This window comes from Eupeodes corollae, chromosome 1 (genome assembly GCF_945859685.1).
Source record: "Eupeodes corollae chromosome 1, idEupCoro1.1, whole genome shotgun sequence".
In the NCBI taxonomy this organism is placed as follows: domain Eukaryota; kingdom Metazoa; phylum Arthropoda; class Insecta; order Diptera; family Syrphidae; genus Eupeodes; species Eupeodes corollae.
In genome coordinates this window covers 82,167,015-82,188,392 of record NC_079147.1, presented here as the reverse complement: position 1 = coordinate 82,188,392, position 21,378 = coordinate 82,167,015, and the positions used below count along the sequence as shown (strand labels likewise).

Below are 21,378 nucleotides of genomic sequence, written 5' to 3'. Positions count from 1 at the left end.
AGAAAAATACTTACAAATGTAAATATATTTTTAAAAATTAATGTTTAAATCTCACCTGGTATTAGTATCCGATTCCAATGTGCTGGATTGCAGCAAACGTAAACTTTTTCCTTGCCATTCGGACACATTGGTATTCGTTTCAATTCCGTTGAATCGCGCAAGTCCGGCCATAACCATAACCGACAGGCAATCACATTTGGCTCCTCGCCTCCGATTGATTCGCGCGGTACAAGAACACATGTCGAGGGTTGATGCGACGGTCGATTGATTTGATTTTGACGGCGCCAAACGGAAAGGCTGCCGCTGTTGTTCGCGTCGGTACCGGCGTTCGCGGCGTTCAAACGGTTTTCGACAACTTGACATAGGGTATCTAATTGGGGATCTTTTAGCTTTTTCATAAGGGCTTTGAATAGTTCTTTTACTTTTAACGTACCAGAAGAGTCGCTCGATAAAAGGGTTGATGCTGTGGTTTTTTGTTCGTAGAAGTTGAAGTTGTTTTTGTTGTTGTTGTTGTTGCCAAAAGCACTGTTGTTGTTGTTGTTGAGAGCAAAATTGCGATTGTTCTGATGAGGCAGCTCGGGATAGTTCCCTATGCTCGATTCGTTTGACTGGGACCCAACACCTCGGCAACAATTTCGAAAAACATTTGCTGCTGTTGCAGTTATCGCCGAGGTTACAGTTGTGGATGATGGCGCTGCCATCGCATTGTGAGAAAAGTTTTGATTGGGATGTGGTGGGTGGTGACAGTTGCTGCCAGTTGATTCGTTCGAAATAGAATCCCCAGCGGTGTAACAGCAACTCCGTAAAACACTTCCCGCTATCGTGGTCCCAGTTGACTTGTTGTTCGTTTTTGTTGTTGTTGCTATTGACGTTTGATGAAATGCCAGATTCTGGTTTTGTTGCCAATTCGTCAGTCGGTCCGCGTTCAATTCGCCGATCATTGCTCTCGTCGCTTTCGCCGACAAGTTGGAATATTGATGATCGTAGTCGTCTCCTTCGTTGCAATCGGTTGAATTGTCTCCATAACTTTCGCAATAAGAGCCACCTATCTTGGTTTCGTAATCCTGCTCGATGCTCATTTCCTCCGAGCCGGATTCCAGTTCCATTGCATATGACACTTCGTCGGCGACGCTTCCAAAACAGCTGTTCGAGCACACACATTGCGGAGGTGTGTTCATTGGATACAGTAGCTGTTGATTGCTGCTGCTGCTGCTGTTGTTCCCGCTGTTCTCCATCAGCATTGAACTCATGCTGCAGCAGCTTCTTCCAGAGAAATTCATTTGACCATATTGCGGTGGAGGCGTTTCCCGTGGATCCAGTATCAAAGGTTGATGTTGTTGTTGTTGTTGTTGTTGTTGTTGGTGTAGCAGCTGATGTGCCGTCTGATACTGTTGCTGAGGGCGGAGTAGATGTTGAGGGTGACGCCGCTGTGGTTGCACACTTGGCATTACATCGATGTCTTGATTGTACTGCTGAAATCGCGTTTGGCATGCAAACCATAGTTTGTCTTTTTTTTTCTGTTTGTTGCTTTGAAACATGAACATGGAGGGACATAAAATGCATTGGTAACATCGATCTATCGTATTTGCATTATCGATTAAAACTGATGCAATTAAATTTAAATTGTATCACACTCGATCGATAGATGATATGTTTTTTTTTTGTATATTTCTTTGCTTTTCTTTGTCTTCGTTATTTTAATTTAAGATTTAGTGTGCGTTAACAACAACTTTTAATTGCTGTTTATTACATAAATCACTTTTATTTTAGATTTTTTATATATTTAATTAAATTTACTTAAGCAATATCACATCAAAAAGATATATAAACAAAATTGAAAAGTATAAGCGAATGACTTTTTATATAATTTATAATTATAATTTATTATTGAAGCGCGATTTGATAGGGCACTTTGAAACTTATATATCCTTAGGTGGCAATGGCACGAGCAAGTATTTTTACATTCGTGTAACAATTTGGGGTTTTCTTTATTACAACGAGAATAACAATTTTATTATCGAATTAAATTCTTAATTGTTTATAATTACAACTGCTCAGTTAAGTTTTCTTTTTTGTTTTAAATTGAATTTTGATATTTAAAGCACTTTTTGGTTGAAAAGGATATTTTATTTGTAATTAAATTAATTTGATTATTTTTAATTTTGATATGTAGGATTTACATTCGAAAGCTTAAAGTAACAACAAAATAATATTGTGTCCTTGTTTTGTATTAATTGGAAGTTGAAGAGAGATTGATGTTGAGTTTTTTTCTTTTTTTCTTTATGGAAATAATTCCACAGCTGAAATAAATGTAAATATTTATGGTATTACTTATTTAAATTAATTAGCAGGAAATTTTAGTGTGTGTGCATTTCGATGTGTATTATTTACTTATTTTATGAGCCTTGCATTGGGCGCCATTTATGTGATTCGCATATTTGGAGAAGTATTTGAATTAAAATCAGTCTATACTTGTATGTATTTTAACAAAACAATTATTAGTTGTTAAAAATATTCAACACAAATATGTTTCATTAAGGAGCTAGTTACTAGATTTTTTTTATTTGCGAGTTAAGTACTAAAATTAAGTCAAAAAATATATTTTAAATCAAAAAAAACTAAACAAATCTTCACATGTTCCTAGCTTTGCCTTTTTAGAAGCTATTTTAAACAAAAATCATCAATAGACAGATACGTTTGCGAATTCATGTTATAAAATATAAGCGATTGATAGTCATTTAATTTTAATGTTTCAAACTACCCAAGACAAGTTTAAAAAACACCCAGTCAAGCTTCGAATAATGGATGATATATGTATGTACATATGTGTATTATTCATTTTTATTTTAAAAATAGAATCCACATGAAATTAAAATACAAAAACTGTTCACGTTGGCCGCCATTTTAGTAGAAATTAAATTCCTTTTTTAAATTAGTATATTATTTTTGTAAGTATCAACTTAGTTAGATACAAATTAGATCAAGTTTCAATAAGAAGCTCAAAAAATCATCTATTTGAAAATGCTCACGTTGGGCGCCATTTTAGTAGACATTATTTTTTTTTTACTTTGGACTTATTGTTTTTTTATGTTTAATTTGAATGGAAAGGGGTCCATATTGGGAGAGAAAGGATCCATAAACATTGAACTTAAATCAAGTTTTAACAGGATGCTTAAACAATCAATTAATTATTTTAAATTGAATTGAAAATGTTCACGTAGGGCGCCATTTAAGAGGGCAATCAATCCTTTTTTTGTTAATTATTGTATTATTTTTGTAAGTATCAAGTAACTAAGTTAGTTAAAAATTAGATCAAGCTTTAATAGAAAATTTAAACAGTATCGAATTGAAAATGCTCACGTCGGGCGCCATTTTATTATTAATTTTTTTTTGTGATATTTGTTTTTTTTTATATATTTAATTTGAATGAAAAAAGATCCATATTTGGAGAAAAAGGATCCGTAAACATTAAACTTTTATCAAGCTTTAATAGGAAGCTTAAACATCATTTGATTATTTTAAATTGTATTGAAAATGTTTTCGTAGGGCGCCATTTAAGAGGCCGCCAATTATATTTTTTTTTAAATAAGTGCATTAAAATCACCCTTAAGATTGAAACCTAATTTAAAATAAAGTCCACTTTCAATAAGAAGCTCAAACAATCATTTAATTATTTAAAATTGAATTGAAAGTTTCACGTTGGGCGCCATTTTAGTAGACATTAAATTATTTTATTTCGAAATATTTGTTTTTTTTTGTATGTTTTATTTACAGAAAAAGGAACCATTAAGTATTAACCTTAACTAAACATAAAATCAATCTTTAATAAGAAGCTCAAACAATCATCTAATTGAAAACGCTCACGTTGGGCGCCATTTTAGTAGACATTAAGCTCTTTTATTTTGAAATAATTGTTTTTTGTTTTATTTGCAGAAAAGAATCCATAATGTATTAAACATAACTAAAAATTAATTCAAGTTTCAATAAAAACCTCAATCATTTAATTTAAAATGTTTACGTTGGGCGCCATTTTAGTAGACATTAAAATCTTTTATTTTGAATTTTGTTTGTATGTTTTGTTTGCGGAAAAAAGATAAAGAAAGTATTAAACTTAACTAAAAATAAAATGAAGTTTCAATAAGAAGCTCAAACAATCGTTTAATTGAAAATGTTCACGTTGGGCGCCATTTAACTGGACTTTAAATTATTTTCTTTTGAAATAAGAGTGTTATTTTTTGTGTTATTTGCAGAGAAAGGGCCCGTTAGAATTAAACTTAAATAAAAATAAAATCAAGTTTAAATAACAATCGTTTAATTATTTTAAATTGAATTGAAAATTTTCACGTTGGGCGCCATTTTAGTAGACATTAATTTCTTTTATTTTGATATTTTTTTTTATGTTTTATTTGCAGAAAAAGGATCCATAAAGAATTAAACTCAGATAAAAATAAAATGAAGTTTCAATAAGAAGCTCAAAAAATCATTTAATTAAAAAGGTTCACGTTTGGCGCCATTTTCTTTTCTTTTGAAATAAAAGTATTATTTTGTGTCTTATTTGCAAATAAACGATTTGTTAGCATTAAACCTAAATACAAATAAAATAAAGTTTTAACAAGAAGCTCAAGTAAACATTTAATTATTTAAAATTGAATTGAAAATTTGCACATTGGGCGCCATTTAAGTAGACATTAAGTTCTTTTATTTTGAATTTAGTTTGTATGTTTTATTTACAGAAAAAGGATTCATCAAGTATTAAACTTAACTTAAAATCAAATCAAGTTTCAATAAGAAGCTCAAAAAATCATTTAACTGAAAAGGTTCACGTTGGGCGCCATTTTACTGGACTTTAAATATATAGAAATAAGAGTATTATTTTATGTCTTATTTGAAGAAAAAGAATCCATAAGCATTAAACTTAAATCAAAATCAAATCAAGTTTCAATAAGAATCTCAAACAATCATTTAAAAGTATTTATTTAAAATTATATTGAAAATTCGCTTGTTAAGCGCTTTTTTAGCAGACATTAAATTCTATTCTTGTTTTCTAAACATCCAGATCCATATAATACCGAAATAAAATAAAACCTTACTTAATTAGTATGATTATTGCATCTAATTATGTATTCACGTTGGGCGCCATTTATATTTTCCTATACAAAAACCAAATATTTATTTTTAAAATCTAAAAATTTTATGAATTTTCAAATAAAAGCAATTAAAAGATTGATTATTCCTCAAAAAGAAAACAAAATTATATCAGTCTATGAAAAAAATAAATTATAAACAAAAAAAATATCTAACATCTAACAAGAATATTTGCTGAACTCACTGCAATCCCCTTTAATAAAGCAACAAAATAACAACAACAGCAATACACATTGCATGCATTAAATTAGAAATAAAAGAAAATAAAACAACTCAGGTGGGGTATGTGTGAATTTATAAAAATCCAAGCAGGTTATACTTCTAAAAAGCCACCATCATATTATATTCATTATAAATTGTTTTTGTGTGTATGGTTTTCCTATAGGCGCCAGTGGGCGCCACTGACGTAATAAAAAGTAAGATAAACGTCGTCGCACTGGCGCCAGCCAGACAGACACACACACACACACATACATATATATACACCGACACGAACTTGTCGTACAACCACAAAGATACAAAGTCGGTTCCTTGCCGGTGGCCGACAAAATCCGTTTTTATATTTTTGTTTTTCACATATAATTCGTGTGTGTGTGTGTGAATGTCTGTGAGTTTTTTTTATTGTTCTTGCTTGTGTTGTTTCATGCACAAACACACACTCACACACCGACACACCTATAAACATTCATAAAATTGACTTTTCTTTTTCGACAAGTACGAAGATGATTATAGAAAAACTAAACTACATATCTATCAAAATGCGACCGCATAATTAAATTCCTCGTATCTTTTCGAATATTTCTAGTTTCACAATTTCTAACAAAAAATTACTGTTATTTCGATGAACTTTGAAGGTTTGAAGGAATCTTCCAAGTGTCATAAATTACCGTTTCCATACTCTCCATATTGTTTTTGTTCTATTGTGAATAGTAAATTGTTAATATTGCCTATTCGTTTAATTTTTCCTTTTATGTCAACTAATTCTTATTTTCTATTCGAATCAAGAAAAAATAGATCACATACATTTAAATAAATTCATGGATGATGATGAAGATGATGATAGTGGAAGAAAATTTAACGTAATTCTTATAAAATAAAATAATAAGATCGAAATGCACACACTGGTATTTTAAATCTCCTGTCATTTAGTGACATTTAGTAGTTTTCAACTATAAATTGTTTAATTGACAAGGCAGAGATTACACTTTGAGTTTTCTTCCATTTTTAGTGAAATTTTTCAAATTCAATAATATCAAACTCACTTTTTCTCTTTTTTTTTCGCCGAAAAATATCTCCTTCCTCGCGGCGAACTCCTTTATTCGATTTGATTTTTTTTTAAATAATAAAATAAGAAAAACAAAATAAACTTTTTTTTTCACTCGTTTTCCTTTTATTTTTGTACGTTCCGCGATCAGATATATGTATATTATATTTTCTTATTTTTGTATGATATGTATCCGAATAATTCCCGTTTCACGATATGTAATATATATAATTTTATAATTATAGCTTTTTCACTTTAAATTGCTTTTTATTGAGAACACAATTTTCTTCCTTCATTCCTTCACTCATGCAAGAGAATTCACATTCTTTCATCTATTGGATCCAACAACAGAAATTATAGCAGATAATATAATCAATAATCAACAAGAAGAGAATTTGATATTTTTATTTTATTTTTCTAAATATGTATACACAGATATATTTTTGCTTTCTTTTTATTTTGTTCACGATTTATTTTCTTTTTATTTGCTTTAATTTTTATAACAAAATACGTTTTGAAATAAAATATAATATAATTATGGAGAGTAAAAGATAGAAATTTAATTTAAAAATAAAAAATAAAAACAAAACATGGAAAATGTCCGTAAGGTTATCTCAGTAAAAACATTCAAAATTATTATTAATTAATTTTGTTGTATTATGACAATAATTAAAAAAGAAAAATCAAGAGAACATACGAATACACGACGACACTACGACGACGACGACGTGCAACGGACTAGTTGCAGCAATTGACTAAAATACGAAATTTCATTTCGGAGAAAAATTCTATGTGTTTTTGCTTTAAGTTGAACGTGTGTTTGTGTGTGTAATGGTATTTGTTGAGTATTTCATTTCGTTTTGTTTTGTTTAATCACATATTTCTTTTTCTCTCTTTCCGTGTTTTTATTTCTTCTTTTTACACTATTTATTTCACATACATTGATATAAACCATCGAATTCGAGATAATAGTGACACATACACATCGAAAAACTGAAACAACTGAACTCTTATAAGAAAAAGATACATTTTTAAATATTTTGAGCAACTTATAAAATACAAAAACAACACACATAAAACTCGAATTGCACAATATGTTGTTTTTAGATGGATGGATGTAGTTTGTATCACATTCACATTTATTTGACTTGGTTTGTTGGTAGTCGAGAGCGAAAGAGTAGACAGATTAAAGATAACTTGTAAAAATAAGTGTTTGCGAAGCATAACCGAGAGGAGTTTAGTAGCAGATTTAGTACTCATTTACAGCCATGAGCTACGAACTGCGAACTGTGGATTTTCGCATATTTTGACTTTTCTTTCACATGAGCTATAAGCACTATTCACATGAGCACGACCAACGAATGAACGAATTTTCGTCGATTTTGACATTTCTTTCACATGAGAGTTTTTAATTCGTCGCGAATGAAGTTTGACTTTGAAAGCCGAACACCATTCACCACCAAATACAAAGCAAGAATGATTTTCTTAGGTTAAGTACGCATGATTATTTTATTCGTTGCGAGTGTGGATAATGGGGAACGTGAATAAAGTTTGACAGTTCGTATCAACTACAATATTCTGCTCGACGAATAAATTTGTTTTCTTAAATTTATTAATATATGATATTGAAAAGTAAAAGTATGCATCATAAACCAAATAGAAACTATATTGCTATCGTTTTGTTTAGAATTTGTGTGGAAATATGTCTTCAAAGGTATATAAACTCACATTTTGTAATTCATTCGTCGTTCGCGCTCACGTGCAAGGTGATTAAGTCTTATTCCAAAGACACTTCATATAAAGTCCGGAATCTTTCGTACGTTTCACCCTACAACACCCATTTGTTTTCATTGTTTATTTGTAATTTTGACATTAGGTCGATGAATAATGTAAAATCCAACAATTAAATTGCTGAGGATTTTAGATTTATGTGGGATTTTTTATTAATTCAGATGATGTTACACTTTTATGTGTTTTTTTTTTATTTAAAAAATTTTTGAAAAGGTATTTAAATCGAAAATCAATGTTTACCAACTTACCAAAGCATTACCACTTTTATTAGGTGTTATTTTTTTGTTGGTAAAAATAACAGACTGTCAATTCGAATTTTCTTAAAACTTTACTAAATGTTGAAAACAATATTTCTTATAAGATAAAACAGTTTAAGCCAATACTTTTAATTTTTGAAAAGATATTCGAGTCGAAAATCAATTTTTAACATATTTTACTAATTTCTTAAGATTTTTTTATTTTTAGTAAGAAAATTTTCAATTCGATTTTGCTCAAAATTTAACGGAATCTTGATAACAATATTTTTTAAAAGATAAAATAAGTTTAAAGCCAATATCAAAGTATAGAAAACATTTTTGAGTCGGAAATCAATGTTTACCAACTTTAATGTAATGTTTTTTTCTCAAAATTTAAACTTTAGTTTTCGTTGCACAAAATTGTTTTGGATATAAAATCATTTTTGTTCGTAAGATTTTCGAGGGTACAACATTTGTTTTGAGATTCTTTGATTTATAAAAAAACCGTTGATTGGATTTTTTTTTCCAAAAAGATACTTGTTTGGTATCACGTTACAATTTATAATATAAAATTTAATCCAAGTCTCTAGCGTTATTGGTTCGAGAGATATTTAGGGTTAACCAAAATATTCATCTTTTTTTTAAACTGCTATGATAAAAAAAAAACCAACCACGCAATTTTCTTGAGAGCCCTTTATTTTATTTCGACTCTAGGGACCTTGAAACGTCGAGAAATGCCAAAATTTTAAATTTGACAAATCAGACCCATTACAATAACTTCCTATGGAAAGTTAAAAACACACACAAATAGAAGAAAGTTTTGTGAAATCAAATGTTAAAACTAACTTAGCAAAAAAACTAACCAAAACTAATGAAATATACAATTTTCAAGAAGAAATGGAAGAAAACATTTGGAAATTGAGTTTCCATAAAAAAGTTCATTTAACAATTGCAACTTTGACATAGAGTAAGAGCTTCAAGGAGTTTGTTCGTAGACTTCTACATTATCATTTCAATTCTTTATATAACTGAATCGAGTTGAAATGAGCTTGATTTGACTCGATTGTGAAGAAAAACCTGTATGGAGGAGTTGGTTTACAGATGCATTATGGCTTGTTTATTTGTATGTTTGTGTACAAAAAATATAGTTTTGGTTTAAACAAATAAAAAAAAGGAGGTAGCATATTTTTATATGATGCTAAACTATTCAGTTTTTCATTGTTTAACAGGAATCAAACTATCTCACTTGCACTTCATAAGAAACATCGAAACACCATTTGAATTTTAGAAACTTATTAATTTTTAAATCTACATGTACGGTGGAAAACCATGAAGATTTATTTCATCTTAATTGAAATAAACCTTCGGTGGAAACAAAGAAGAACTTAATTAACAAAATAAGACCATTTATACCAACAACACTAAATAATATCAACAGTTATAGATTGATTCTTTCCCCCAATGGAAAACACATATGATTACAAATGCACAACTACTCAACGAACACAGCCATCGAGATACAAATGCAATATCAATCGTACTAACGTTTGAGAACGAAATCGCATAAATCCATTCGAGACTTGTATAAATGTCAAAAACCCATCCATAGTAAGATTCTACTCTAACTTTTATCGGTGTTATTCATACTATGGATATTGTTTTTGTTATTCGTGTAAAATTCTACTATACTATGGATAGATTTTAAAACAAAAAACGGGTATTAAAATGTTCCCATACAATCCAAAACCGAATATGTGCTGCTAAATTTAATTATGTGATTGCTAAATTGAAATCAAAAACTTCCTTTGGAATAGATGACTAAAGCAGCATAGTAATACAAAAAATACATGGTTTTATAACAAGGCTCTTATCATATATTGTAAACATAAGATTTGAAAGTGGTGTATTCCCAGAATACCTTAAAACTGCAATTTTTATCCCGATACATAAAAAAGGTGACAAAAGGTGTGACTCTAGTAGTGACTCTCTTGGAAAGCAAGAGTTGCTCTGTTTCTTGATCTGACGAAAGAAGTAGAAGTAACAATTTAAATTGGTTCTCATCCTTTCTTCAAAACAGGTCCAATCATGAGCGAATCGTTACAACTATAAGTTATTCGATCACTAGTGCATGCATAGGCGTCCCCCAAGGGTCAGTGCTCGGGGCTTTACTTTTTATTGTTTATATAAAGTAAATTTTTCAGTTGTTTTTGAAAGAAAAAATGGTTGCTTCTGCTGATGACTTAGCCCTTTCATTATAATTAAACATTAATTTGCTAAGACAATAATTCTAAACACGAAATGGAAATAAATCTAAATCTAAAATGTACCACGATAAGACAGCAACTACAAAATATTTTGTATTCATTGTCGCTTCATTAAAATGGCCACAATATTAGTTAAATTAAAACAAAAATTTCATCAAATTGATCGATCTCAGCTTAAATGCTAGTCCTTAGACGTTGTGGCCATCGATCTCTAGCAGCACACACTGTTTCTATTCATATTTTAAACACTACTTCAATTAACTCTATCTTAAAGCCCGTTCACACGATTCGATATTTTCACCGTATCGGATATTTTCTCGATTCGATGTCTTTTGGTTGGAGTGTTCAGACGGTACGGTAATTTTAGCGTACACCGTACTCAACCCTACACCGACGATTTACTACGACTATATACTAGCAATAATTTATTCGACAGTAGCCCAGACGAGAAGTTACGCATTATAGGTCAAAATATCGAATCGTCTGAACGCACTGTCTATACATACATTGCCACGATGAGAAGAATCGGTATTTTTACCGTACAACCGAAAACGATTTACGGAGACAAAACCGAAAGACAAAATCGACATAATCGGTAATTTTACCGTTTACAGTTAAATGCCGTATCGTATGAACATACTCATTTAAATTATATTGACAATACGGCACAACCGCCGATTCGGGATCGTGTGAACGGGCTCTAACATTTAAACATTTCTATGAGAAATCTTTCAGACACGCTCTACAATTTTGATCACAAAAAAAATGTTAAGGATTCAATGCACAGTCCCTAGAGCCAATCATAAGCTTCTGTAAGACATACGATGTAGGAACTTTTTGCTGTCTTGGCTTTAATTGTCTCGCCAAAATCTTGTTTAAGAATCCATCTAGCTTTATTGGCTGCGTTCAATCTCTGACAGATATGTTATCCGGATACCTTTTTGTTAGTGTTTTACGTGTAAAAAAAATAGCTCATCAAACACAGCTGAGATGTCAAAAAATAAATCCAAAGTTATCCAACAATTTCTGGGGTATCTAGGTATCTGGCAGAACAGCTGATTCAACATTTTTTTAAACTTCATAATTGACTTATTTTGTTCTCATTTTGTAGATAGCCAATTTACTAGGTCAGTTGAATTATCCATTGAATGTTTAATCTTGCAACAATTTTGCCTTCGAAACTCAAATGTTTCTCTGCTTTTTGTGAACAGCTAAAAGTTGTTTTTATTTTTTGACAGCTATCTCAATTCAGCTATCCAACTCGTTCAACAAGGTATCTAAAAATCCACCTAACTAAGATACCCTATCCAATACGCATTGAACGCAGCCAATATGTCTGAGATTAAACGCAGCCATTACTTTCAATTAAACTATTTTATAAGCCTGGTATTGCTTATGTTTGACCCTTGGAATAACAATGTTAGTTTCATCTAATTATGTTGCATAAATTGTATAGTTTTCTTTGTTATAAACTTTTTGAAAGGTTAAAATCCATTCATTCGAAAAAAAATAATTATTTCATGCTTAATATTCGCGTGTCACTGTCAAAGCCATTTGACTATTTCCACAATATCTTTTAAGAGAATATGATCTGTAGAGTTTCGATAGCACTTTATGTTAACTAGTTATTAAGTGGACCTGGTGAATATAAACATCCAATTTTCTGGACATTATGTCTCTCTCTCTTTCGAAGGTGTTTTAGTGATATTCGCTTGTTCTTATACTGCTTTCATAAGCATACAATTTTGGGCAGCATACAGACGTTTTCTTTTTACAACCTTGTAATCTATTCTTAAAGACAGCAAACTGGCAGAGAATCGGATTCCAAAAAATGCATGTTATGCAATTATTACGATTCTGCGTATTGCATTGGAATTTGTTGAAGTCCATCGGCTGCTTTATTAAATACATATATCTCAAAAAGCACTGTCGAAGCAACAACTTGATCATTTCGACTTGCCAAAAAGTTGATTTATTTGGAGATGTGACTTTAGGAATTCTAAATGTCGAAAAAGGAAAAGTTTTTACTCGTCTCCCGCCGAATTTTGCCCAAAAATTTGTTGGAGAAAAAGAAACAAAAAAAAATTAAAGTTTTAATAATTTTATAGGTCCAAAACAATTAATAAGTAGCAGCTGCAAATGTTGCTGAATTTGTTTGTTCTTATTATGTTTATTGTTTATTATCTTATTATCAAAAGTGTGGAGTGATCAAAAAAAATGTCAGAGCAAAGGCGGCTGAAAATTTAAAATCAAAAAATGCCACTGGTGGTGGGCCTAACAAGGAATACAAATTTTCTGATTTTGAATCCGTACATGAATTCCGTCAACACATCCAATAATGCCAGGAAAGTTGGTTTTTGTGTAAAACGCAAACGCAACTTTTCTTTTATCCGCGGTTGTTCGACATGTTTCTATCCATTGTGGACATAACTGCTCTTCTAGGACTTCCAGGACTTCTCTAAGCCACTTTACTGAAGCAAGGCTTTGATAAACCGACATTAAAGTCTTTTCCAACCCCCGTTTGGTATGATCCCTCAACAAAGAAACGCAAGCAAGCGCTTAATTTTGCAATTGGAGGAACTGAAAACCACTTTTTACCTGGTTCACAGGATGTAATGAAGGCATCCAACAAGTACTTAAAAGCAATTTTGTTGACTCCAAAATATTTTTGAAATCTATGTAAAAACCAAAAGGTTTATTAACATGTCGTCTGAAAACAAACAAAGAGCAAATGTACACACAGCCATTGTGGCAACTCCAAAGGATTGAATGCATCCCTTAAAGATCTTCTGATAGCTCTTGGCTGTCGATATCGGCTTTCTTCAACCTCCTTTTCATGTAAAATTCTGCGTACAATGCTGAACTTTTTTGTTGAGTTCTACTTTATTTGTTAATAAAATAATAAAAGAATTTTAAGGACAACTGTTCACATTCAGTAAAACTTTTTTTTTCTTTAAAATTTTTTTCATATGTCAAATATTGCAAAACAGCTGTTTCGATCATTCATAATTTTCTTTTCCACTTTCGAAGGGAAAGATAATTTCCCTTCGGAATTCAGAATAAGAGAATTCTGTTCCCTTTTCCCGGTTAATATTTAGAATTGGGCTGAATGCTTTTCATTCTACACAATATGTACATAGTTTAATTAAACCATGTCTCGTTGACTGGAGATTGTTGTTCTTAATGTTGTCTATAGGGTATACTTTGGTTAATAGATGATAAATAATAGCTGACAATTCAATCTAGAGAACATTGTTTTGACATCTGTCTCCACTAAACATGATTTATTGCGTGTAAAAGTTTACATGGAATTTTACAGATTCCTTCATTTTCGTAGAAATTGCTGCATTGGTTGATAATTTAGCTTCTTTGTGAGCATAACTATTTGGGATAAGTAAATAACGCGATTTTCTTTTCCAACTCCTAATGTTCCCCAAGAGTGTCAATATAAGGTGATGTTAGAGCACTAATTATTCAATAGTATTGAAATGAACAGTTTTCCAGTTTAGTTCAACTTGTTGAGGTAAATTTTGGCAGTAATCCAATATTTACAAAATCGTTAAGAAGTACTCTCATTAAGAAGAACGGCTGAATTGACACTTAGGTTACTGTCAAGAACTTTTTTCTGTTAGAGTTGAGAATGGTAAGAAATCACCAACCCCGCAATTTTTGGGATATCTATGCCAACTTTACTTTTAATTTTACTTTATTATATGTCGTTTAAGTCAAATTTATGCTGCCAAAGTGTTTTGACACTCAAAACAGACACTTAGTAGACAGTTGAATAAGTTCAGTTTGTTTAAAAACATTTTCTAAAGAACTCAATAAAAAAATTATGAATGAAAATGAACGTTTCAACAAAAATAAAACTATTCTACAAATTATTGTGATTAGAAATGTTATCATCAAAAGGTAGGGTAAAATAAAATGGCAACTCCAAAGTACTTTTTATATCGTACTAAGAAAACTTACACATCCACAAATTTACACTCCCAATCAAAGAAACATCAACGCAATTAATCAATGAAAATAAACATTGATATATGAAGAGAATAGAGAGAGAGAGAGAGAGAAAAACTTGTTGTGTAAAATTAAAAAGAAAAATCCCAACACAATTTCATATGTCATATCACTATCTATCTATTTGCAATCGTACTAGCAGCGCCACTACTGTCGTCAACGAGTTGTTTAAGTAAAATAACACGGCAACCATGTTGTTCTTTTTATTCAGTAAAAGTAGATTTAGATTTGAAGTTTTTAAATATCATATTTTAATCTGTAAACTCTGGCAGCTATACAGAGTCAGAGTGAACCTAAAATTAAAGAGAAGAAAAACAATGAGAGGCAAAATAAACACCACCCTGCTTGTAGCAGTGAAATGACTTATAAAATTTACCTACTGTCTACTCTTGAATATATTGAAATCAGCTGCACAATACAAATATAACCACATGGCGCCATGCCTGCGCAGGGTTTTAAAAAATTAATTTATTAGTGGGTCAATCACATGGTTATAGTTCTCATAAATTTATCCAAGGCTAGGTTATCATTGAATTTAAAACAATTCGAAGTTTTTTTTTTCAAAAGAGATTTTCTTTTTCATGATTGTACATATAGAACATGTTCTAAAGAATTCTCCAGTTCGAGATGATTACCGTTAGACTTTTGTTGAACTCTGTAATTCCCGCATTGCATTTTGGAAAATAAATTGGAAAACGGCAAATGATGTCGCCTGAAATCATTTTTCCAAAGTTATGTTTTGACGTTTATAACTATGGATAGGAGGAGATGGAATGTTTAATGAAAAGCATTTTCACTTCGGGTGACTGGACTCCGGTACGTCACGTCTGACACAAGGTTACAACCTATCTACTCCAAAGTTACTAAAATCATCTGTTTGAAATTCCGATACCATAAATTATGCACTTATTGTGGCCTTAGATGACTGAGCTAATTTGTCACTTGTGATTGGACTTTGTCGAGTCGTTTGGAGGTATTGCCGAATTTTCAAAACATCTTACTGCTAGAACACAATGCAAAAATCGGAGCCGCAGCCGGAGCCGGAATAGATGTCACAGTTTGTCATATACGTTAACACAAAGTACGCACACAAAGCGTCGTACGACTTTTTGACGTTTGATATAGATTTAGTTCTTTTTTGAAATTATTGATTTGATTCTTATCATTTGGTTTGAGTTTTAAAATTATTTAATAGAATGGATTTTGAAAACGAAGATATAGTTTTAATAATGTCTCTTTTCGAAATGTTGTATATTTGTATGGTGCGGCCATTGTACCAGGAAAGAAATGAAAAGGGGTATTTTGAAACCACTTTTGATAGACGTCATAAGCATCGTACGTCAAAGTTAAAAGTTGGTCAACTCTTCCAAATCCGGCTGCAGCTCCGATTCCAGTTACGACTCCGGTTCCGGCTCCGTCACCATTATGTTCCAGCAGTTAATCATGCTTTTCGGAAGAGTAGATTTTTAACGCTGCAACACAGCATTTGGCAAGCCTGTATCTAGAATAGTCGAATGCACCTGCTCTTCTTATTATCAACCCATTGATCTTACGACCCTTCTTTTCAAGATCATGAAAACTGATCAATTTTCAGGTTATCGTGAAGTAATATTTTTGCAGGGAATGAATCTTTACATTGTTTTCTAGAAAGTAATATTATTGCTATTGATATTTTAAAAGTGTTTGATTAAATTTGACATCAAGCTCTCTTATCGAAATAACTTTGTTCCTTCGGTTTTGATAAATTCTTCTTTCTTTGGACCTTTTGTATTGTCTGGGCTGAAGTTCAAAGACCATAAACTATATACCGATGTACAGTATTGTTCGTAAACTAAGCAACCGATTTTTGAATTGCATTCAAGTTCTAATTACGCCTTTGTATATGATTTTATGTGGAATGGCCCATATTTTTGTAATTACTTGATGAGCCACCAATAAGCCAACAATAACAAAATTATGCTTTAGTCTAAAAATAGAATAATTCAAAAAGACAAACGAATAAACTCCATAAAAAGCTGTTCGTAATGCAAGCAATTTTTTCTGTCGCTGCTAAGTGACCTTTAAAATAAGAGGTCTAACGGTTTTTTTCACTTTCTTTTCAACATTTTTCTATTTTACAAGTGTAAATCATTAAATATTTTAGTTGCTTTTCGATCGTCGTCTCGTGATCTAGTTTTTTTACGAGAAAATTGTAATTTTTTTATTAAAAAAGGTGATTTGCAAATTTCGATCGCCAAAAGATTTAATATAAATTAATATTTTCTCGACTTTTAAAAATATAAAGCGACTGGGTCGGTATAAATACAATTTATTCTAAAGGTCGACCACGAAAAACTCATTACAGAGAGGACAAACAAATCGTTCGTTTTATTAAAAAAAAAATCCTTTTGTGTCATCAAACAAAATTGTTCAGGATCTTAATTTAAATATAAGTTCTAGCACAGTAAGGAAACGTACCTTAGAAAATAGCCGAAGAAGCTACAGACCATCCAAGAAACCAATTTTAACCATGAAACATTTAAAAACAAGTTAAGTTTTGAAGTTCCTAGACCCTGTAACGAATTTTAAACTTTGCCGTAATTTTAGGCTTGAGTTTGCAACACAACATCTCAATTGGACACCCGAAAAATGGAATTCAATATTATTTAGCTATGAGTCTTTTAACGGTTACATCCCCGTTACTGTCGTGGTATAGTAAAGCATTGCAGAGGTAATGTCATGGTGTGGACTTGTTTTTCTGGAACAGCAGTAGGGCCCATCATCGAGGTCGATACAAAAATGGAGCTATTTGTATACCGGAACATTTTAGAAAGCCATATGCTCCCATACGCCGAATGGGAAATGCCGCTGCTTTTGAGTTTCAACACGACAACGATCCTAAACACATCTCAAAGCTTGTAAAAGAGTGGTTTACAACAAATGGGGTCCAAGTCATGAATTGGCCGGCCCAATCGCCAGATTAAAACCCAATTGAGAATTTATTTAAAATACTCAAAAGGAAGATCGGCAGCTGTCGATTTAAAAATAAAAATTAACTACTTTTGGGTCTTAAAAAAAATGTTTCCGTATTAGTAAAAGTACACTTAAACGGTTAATTGACTCTATGCCAAAACGATGTCCAGAAGTTACAAAAAACAAGCGATATTACACCAAATATTAAAAAGTTGCTTACATTACGAACATCTGAATATAGTCCAAAAAATTGCGTAACTTTTTACCTCTTGATGTTTTTTGTTCTAAGCTTTATTAGAGCGCGCTCTTTGAGCTCAGAATAAAATAACTGAGCAAATTTAGTTCAATGCTGAACACAAGCATTACAATCTTCATCCTCACTTACTTTAAAAACTGAATTTAATTTTCGTTTGATTACAATACGGTAGTTTTTCCATTTTTATTTAAGTTTTGAATATTTTTTATTGTTTCTGTAGAAGAAAATGACAAGTAAATTGATAAGTGTCAAATAGTGACAGCTAAGTGCTACGTTGCTTTATAATAATCGTTAAATTCTGAGCCTGTAAGCATTCTTCAATAGGGATTCATTTTAATTTTCACCTTTGCTACGCTTATGAATCATATGACTCGCTTGGGAATCGTCGTAATATTTTTACCTCAGATATTCGTTCTTTAGCCGTACTACGCGAATGAGGACTGTCTTACAAATCTGTATCTTTCGCTTTAATATAATACTCAAGAATTCAAAATCATCGTTTTTCTAAACCTTAAAGCTATAAACGTTCCTGAGCAATTTAAACGTCAGAAATGCTTTAAAAACTTGTAAAGTGCAACATGTCTGCTGAACGCACCTCTGTACCCAAAATCAGGCGAGCACCTGTCTGTCAATCTCTTTTTTGTCTCAGAGGAGTTTTTAAAGAAGGACAGAAACCATCCAAGTAGTACCCATAGCGTGATGGTTAGTGCGTGGGACTGTCATGCAAGGGGTCTTGGGTCCAATCCCTGCCTATGCCACCTTAATTAAAAAAAAAAATTTCGCGGGTACTGCCTCTTGCGAGGAATTGACAAATCCTTCAAGGGTAATTCTTTTTATGAAAATAGTTTTCCCAAATAAGCCGTTCGGATTCGGCATATAAACTGTAGGTTGAGAGTTGTAAGTCACTAGGCCCTGGTTGTTCATGGACTGTTGCGCCACCCAATTTACTTATTTTATTTGTTCAGTCCTGGGCTGCATGAAGTTAATGTGCTTAACACTATTCAGACCAAGATGTTGTGTATACCTATTCCGACCAAAAGGTGTCTTTTGACACCTTAGCCAATTACAAATGAAAAACCTTTAAAAGTTACTCTTTTCTACATTTTGTTTATTTTTTTCATCGAAAATAATATATATTATTATTTATGACCTATATATATTTATTATTAAATGAACTATTGTTTTTCTTATTCAATACAACACTTTTTACAGGTGAATGGTTGGTCTTTTAAGCATTTGCCACACGAGTATTTTTTATACTGACAACAAATTGTAGTGGCTCTATTACCGGAACAATACATTATTTGGCACTTTTTCACCCTTTTTGGAATGGAACTGATATGGCATGAAACAGCTGATGATATTGCCGTATTTGTTGTTCTCTCATTGCATTCTTTATATGCAGTTGATAGTTCCTCTCCCAACTGGAATAAGAAATCTCTCCGTGAAATGTTTTCACCTGTCGTTTCTTTATAAAGAATCCATGCATTTATACCGATGAAATCAAGGACATTGAAAAACACGTGCATAGGCCATCTACGGCACTTACATTTCACGCTGTATTTTCTTGCCATTTGGTCAGCCATATCGACCCCAAATTTTGTGCTGTTGTAAAATTTAATTGTTTCGGGAAGACGCTTTCCGTTCTTTTCGACTTGTACAGATTTATGGAATGAACTTAATAAAAGTACTTTTTTGTTCGGTTTACTTTTATAAACGGTTAGAGTCAAGTTATTTGTTGCGTAAATTTGCACTGAAAAGCGTTCCATTTTGTCCTTTTTTATTTTTACAGATCTTGGCAACTCTCTCCTATTTTGACGTATTGTTCCAACTAAAGAAGTATTCTTCTGTAAAAGCTTTGTTGCCAGAGTACTGCTTGTGAAGAAATTGTCGGTAGTAACACTTCTACCCCTGCCAGTAAATGGTTCAATAAGCTTCAAAACCACGTACTCACCCAATGGAAGAGATGTCTGTCTATTTTCGTCTTTCCCCAAGTAAGGAAATCCATTTATAACATATTTGCTTTTGACATCACATGCCAGCCAAAACTTTATACCAAATTTATCCGGTTTGTTAGGCATGTATTGGGTGAACCGAAATCTAGATTTAGTTGGGAACAATTGTTCGTCAACTGTGATATGTTTGTCCGGATTATAACAGTTTTGACTGTTTTCGATAAATGCATACCATATTTTAGATGCCAAAGCAAAATTTATCCACTCCTAACCGTTGGCTTCGCTCATTTTTATTATCAAAGCGCATAAATCTTAGAATTTCCTTGAAGCAATTACGACTCATGACATTGGAATAACATGGATGACCCCATTTTTTATTCCATAAAAACGTTGCGTCAACATTTTTTTGCTCATTGGCACCACGAATATATAAAATGGCTATAAATGACTCTAATTTATTTCGAGATAAGCTCCATTCTTTTCCCAAAACTCTTCTTGCTTCCGCTTCCGTACTTTTTATAATGTGTTCCATCATATGATTGTCGAATAGCAAATAAAATGCTGAGCTGACACTTCCTTTCATAATATTTCTTTTGGCGTGCCCAGTTGGACCTGATAGACCTTTGAAAATAGTATGAAGGGGTCGTCTGCCAGGAGTAGAACATGTGTCAATCTTTTTCCATACTGTCCCATCCATGGCGATTTCTTCTCCTTCGTCTTCAGAATCTGATATCAACCTCATTCTCTTTCGCCCTCTATTTGCAATCAAAATTTCCTCTTCTTCGGTATTTGAAGATTCATTTTCATATTCTCCACCAATTTCATGAATGAAAATGTTGGAAAATTCAACATCTTCATCTTCTCCTTCAGATTGCGAGTCTTCATCTATTTCAGAGCATTCTTCATCTATACTTTTCAATTCTTCTAATATCTCATTTATTGTTCTTGTTTTGGACATCCTTTAGGTTAGAAAATAAAATAAAAAATGTAAAAAAATTGAAGGAAAATTGCAAGCACGGTTCATACCTAATAACAAAATTTAGTCGAAGTAATTACTCCAGAACTTTCGTAATCAATTATTCTTATGACCAATCACTACAATGTGCAATAGTAGAATGCTGTCTGCAAACAACAATCACACAAACAATAATATCGAAGATCACTTTTTCTAAGAAAATAGCGGTAAATTGAAAACAAATTGCCTGAACGTAAAGCTTTGTTCTAAAAATAAACAATGCAATAACAAATTCCATGAAATAACGGTAGATTTTATATAAATTTTGGAATGCCATAACGTTCATAAGAATTCAAATGGTTATGAAAAAAGAGTTCATGGTTGAAAAGTGTAGTAAAATCTTTAAGGTGTCAAAAGACACCCCATGGTCGGAATAGGTATACCATGTATGTATCTTGAGTTTCAGGATGAGTATAGTGATGCCACAAAATTATTTTAACAACTATTGTATGAATTGTAAAAAAAAAAAATTTGAAAAAA

The 21,378-nt window shown here is 31.8% G+C and overlaps 2 protein-coding genes across 3 annotated transcripts in view; both read right to left on the bottom strand.

Moving 5' to 3' along the window:
- LOC129943441 (uncharacterized) overlaps positions 1-7,163 on the bottom strand; it is a 56,788-nt gene extending 49,625 nt beyond the window's left edge. For both annotated transcript variants that reach the window (XR_008781247.1, XM_056052888.1), the window contains exons 1-2: positions 6,408-7,163; positions 56-2,300 (exon numbers count right to left, since the gene is read on the bottom strand). Coding sequence is in view for 1 of the 2 variants with exons in the window: in XM_056052888.1 (XP_055908863.1) it covers positions 56-1,544 (1,489 nt within the window). In the remaining variant the exon portion in view is untranslated. The remainder of the gene's footprint in view (positions 1-55; positions 2,301-6,407) is intronic.
- A 12,958-nt stretch (positions 7,164-20,121) lies between these two features.
- LOC129940800 (uncharacterized) lies at positions 20,122-20,841 on the bottom strand. The gene has a single exon (XM_056049286.1). The coding sequence runs from the start codon at positions 20,839-20,841 to the stop codon at positions 20,122-20,124; it is 720 nt and encodes a 239-aa protein (XP_055905261.1).
- Positions 20,842-21,378: the final 537 nt, after the last annotated feature.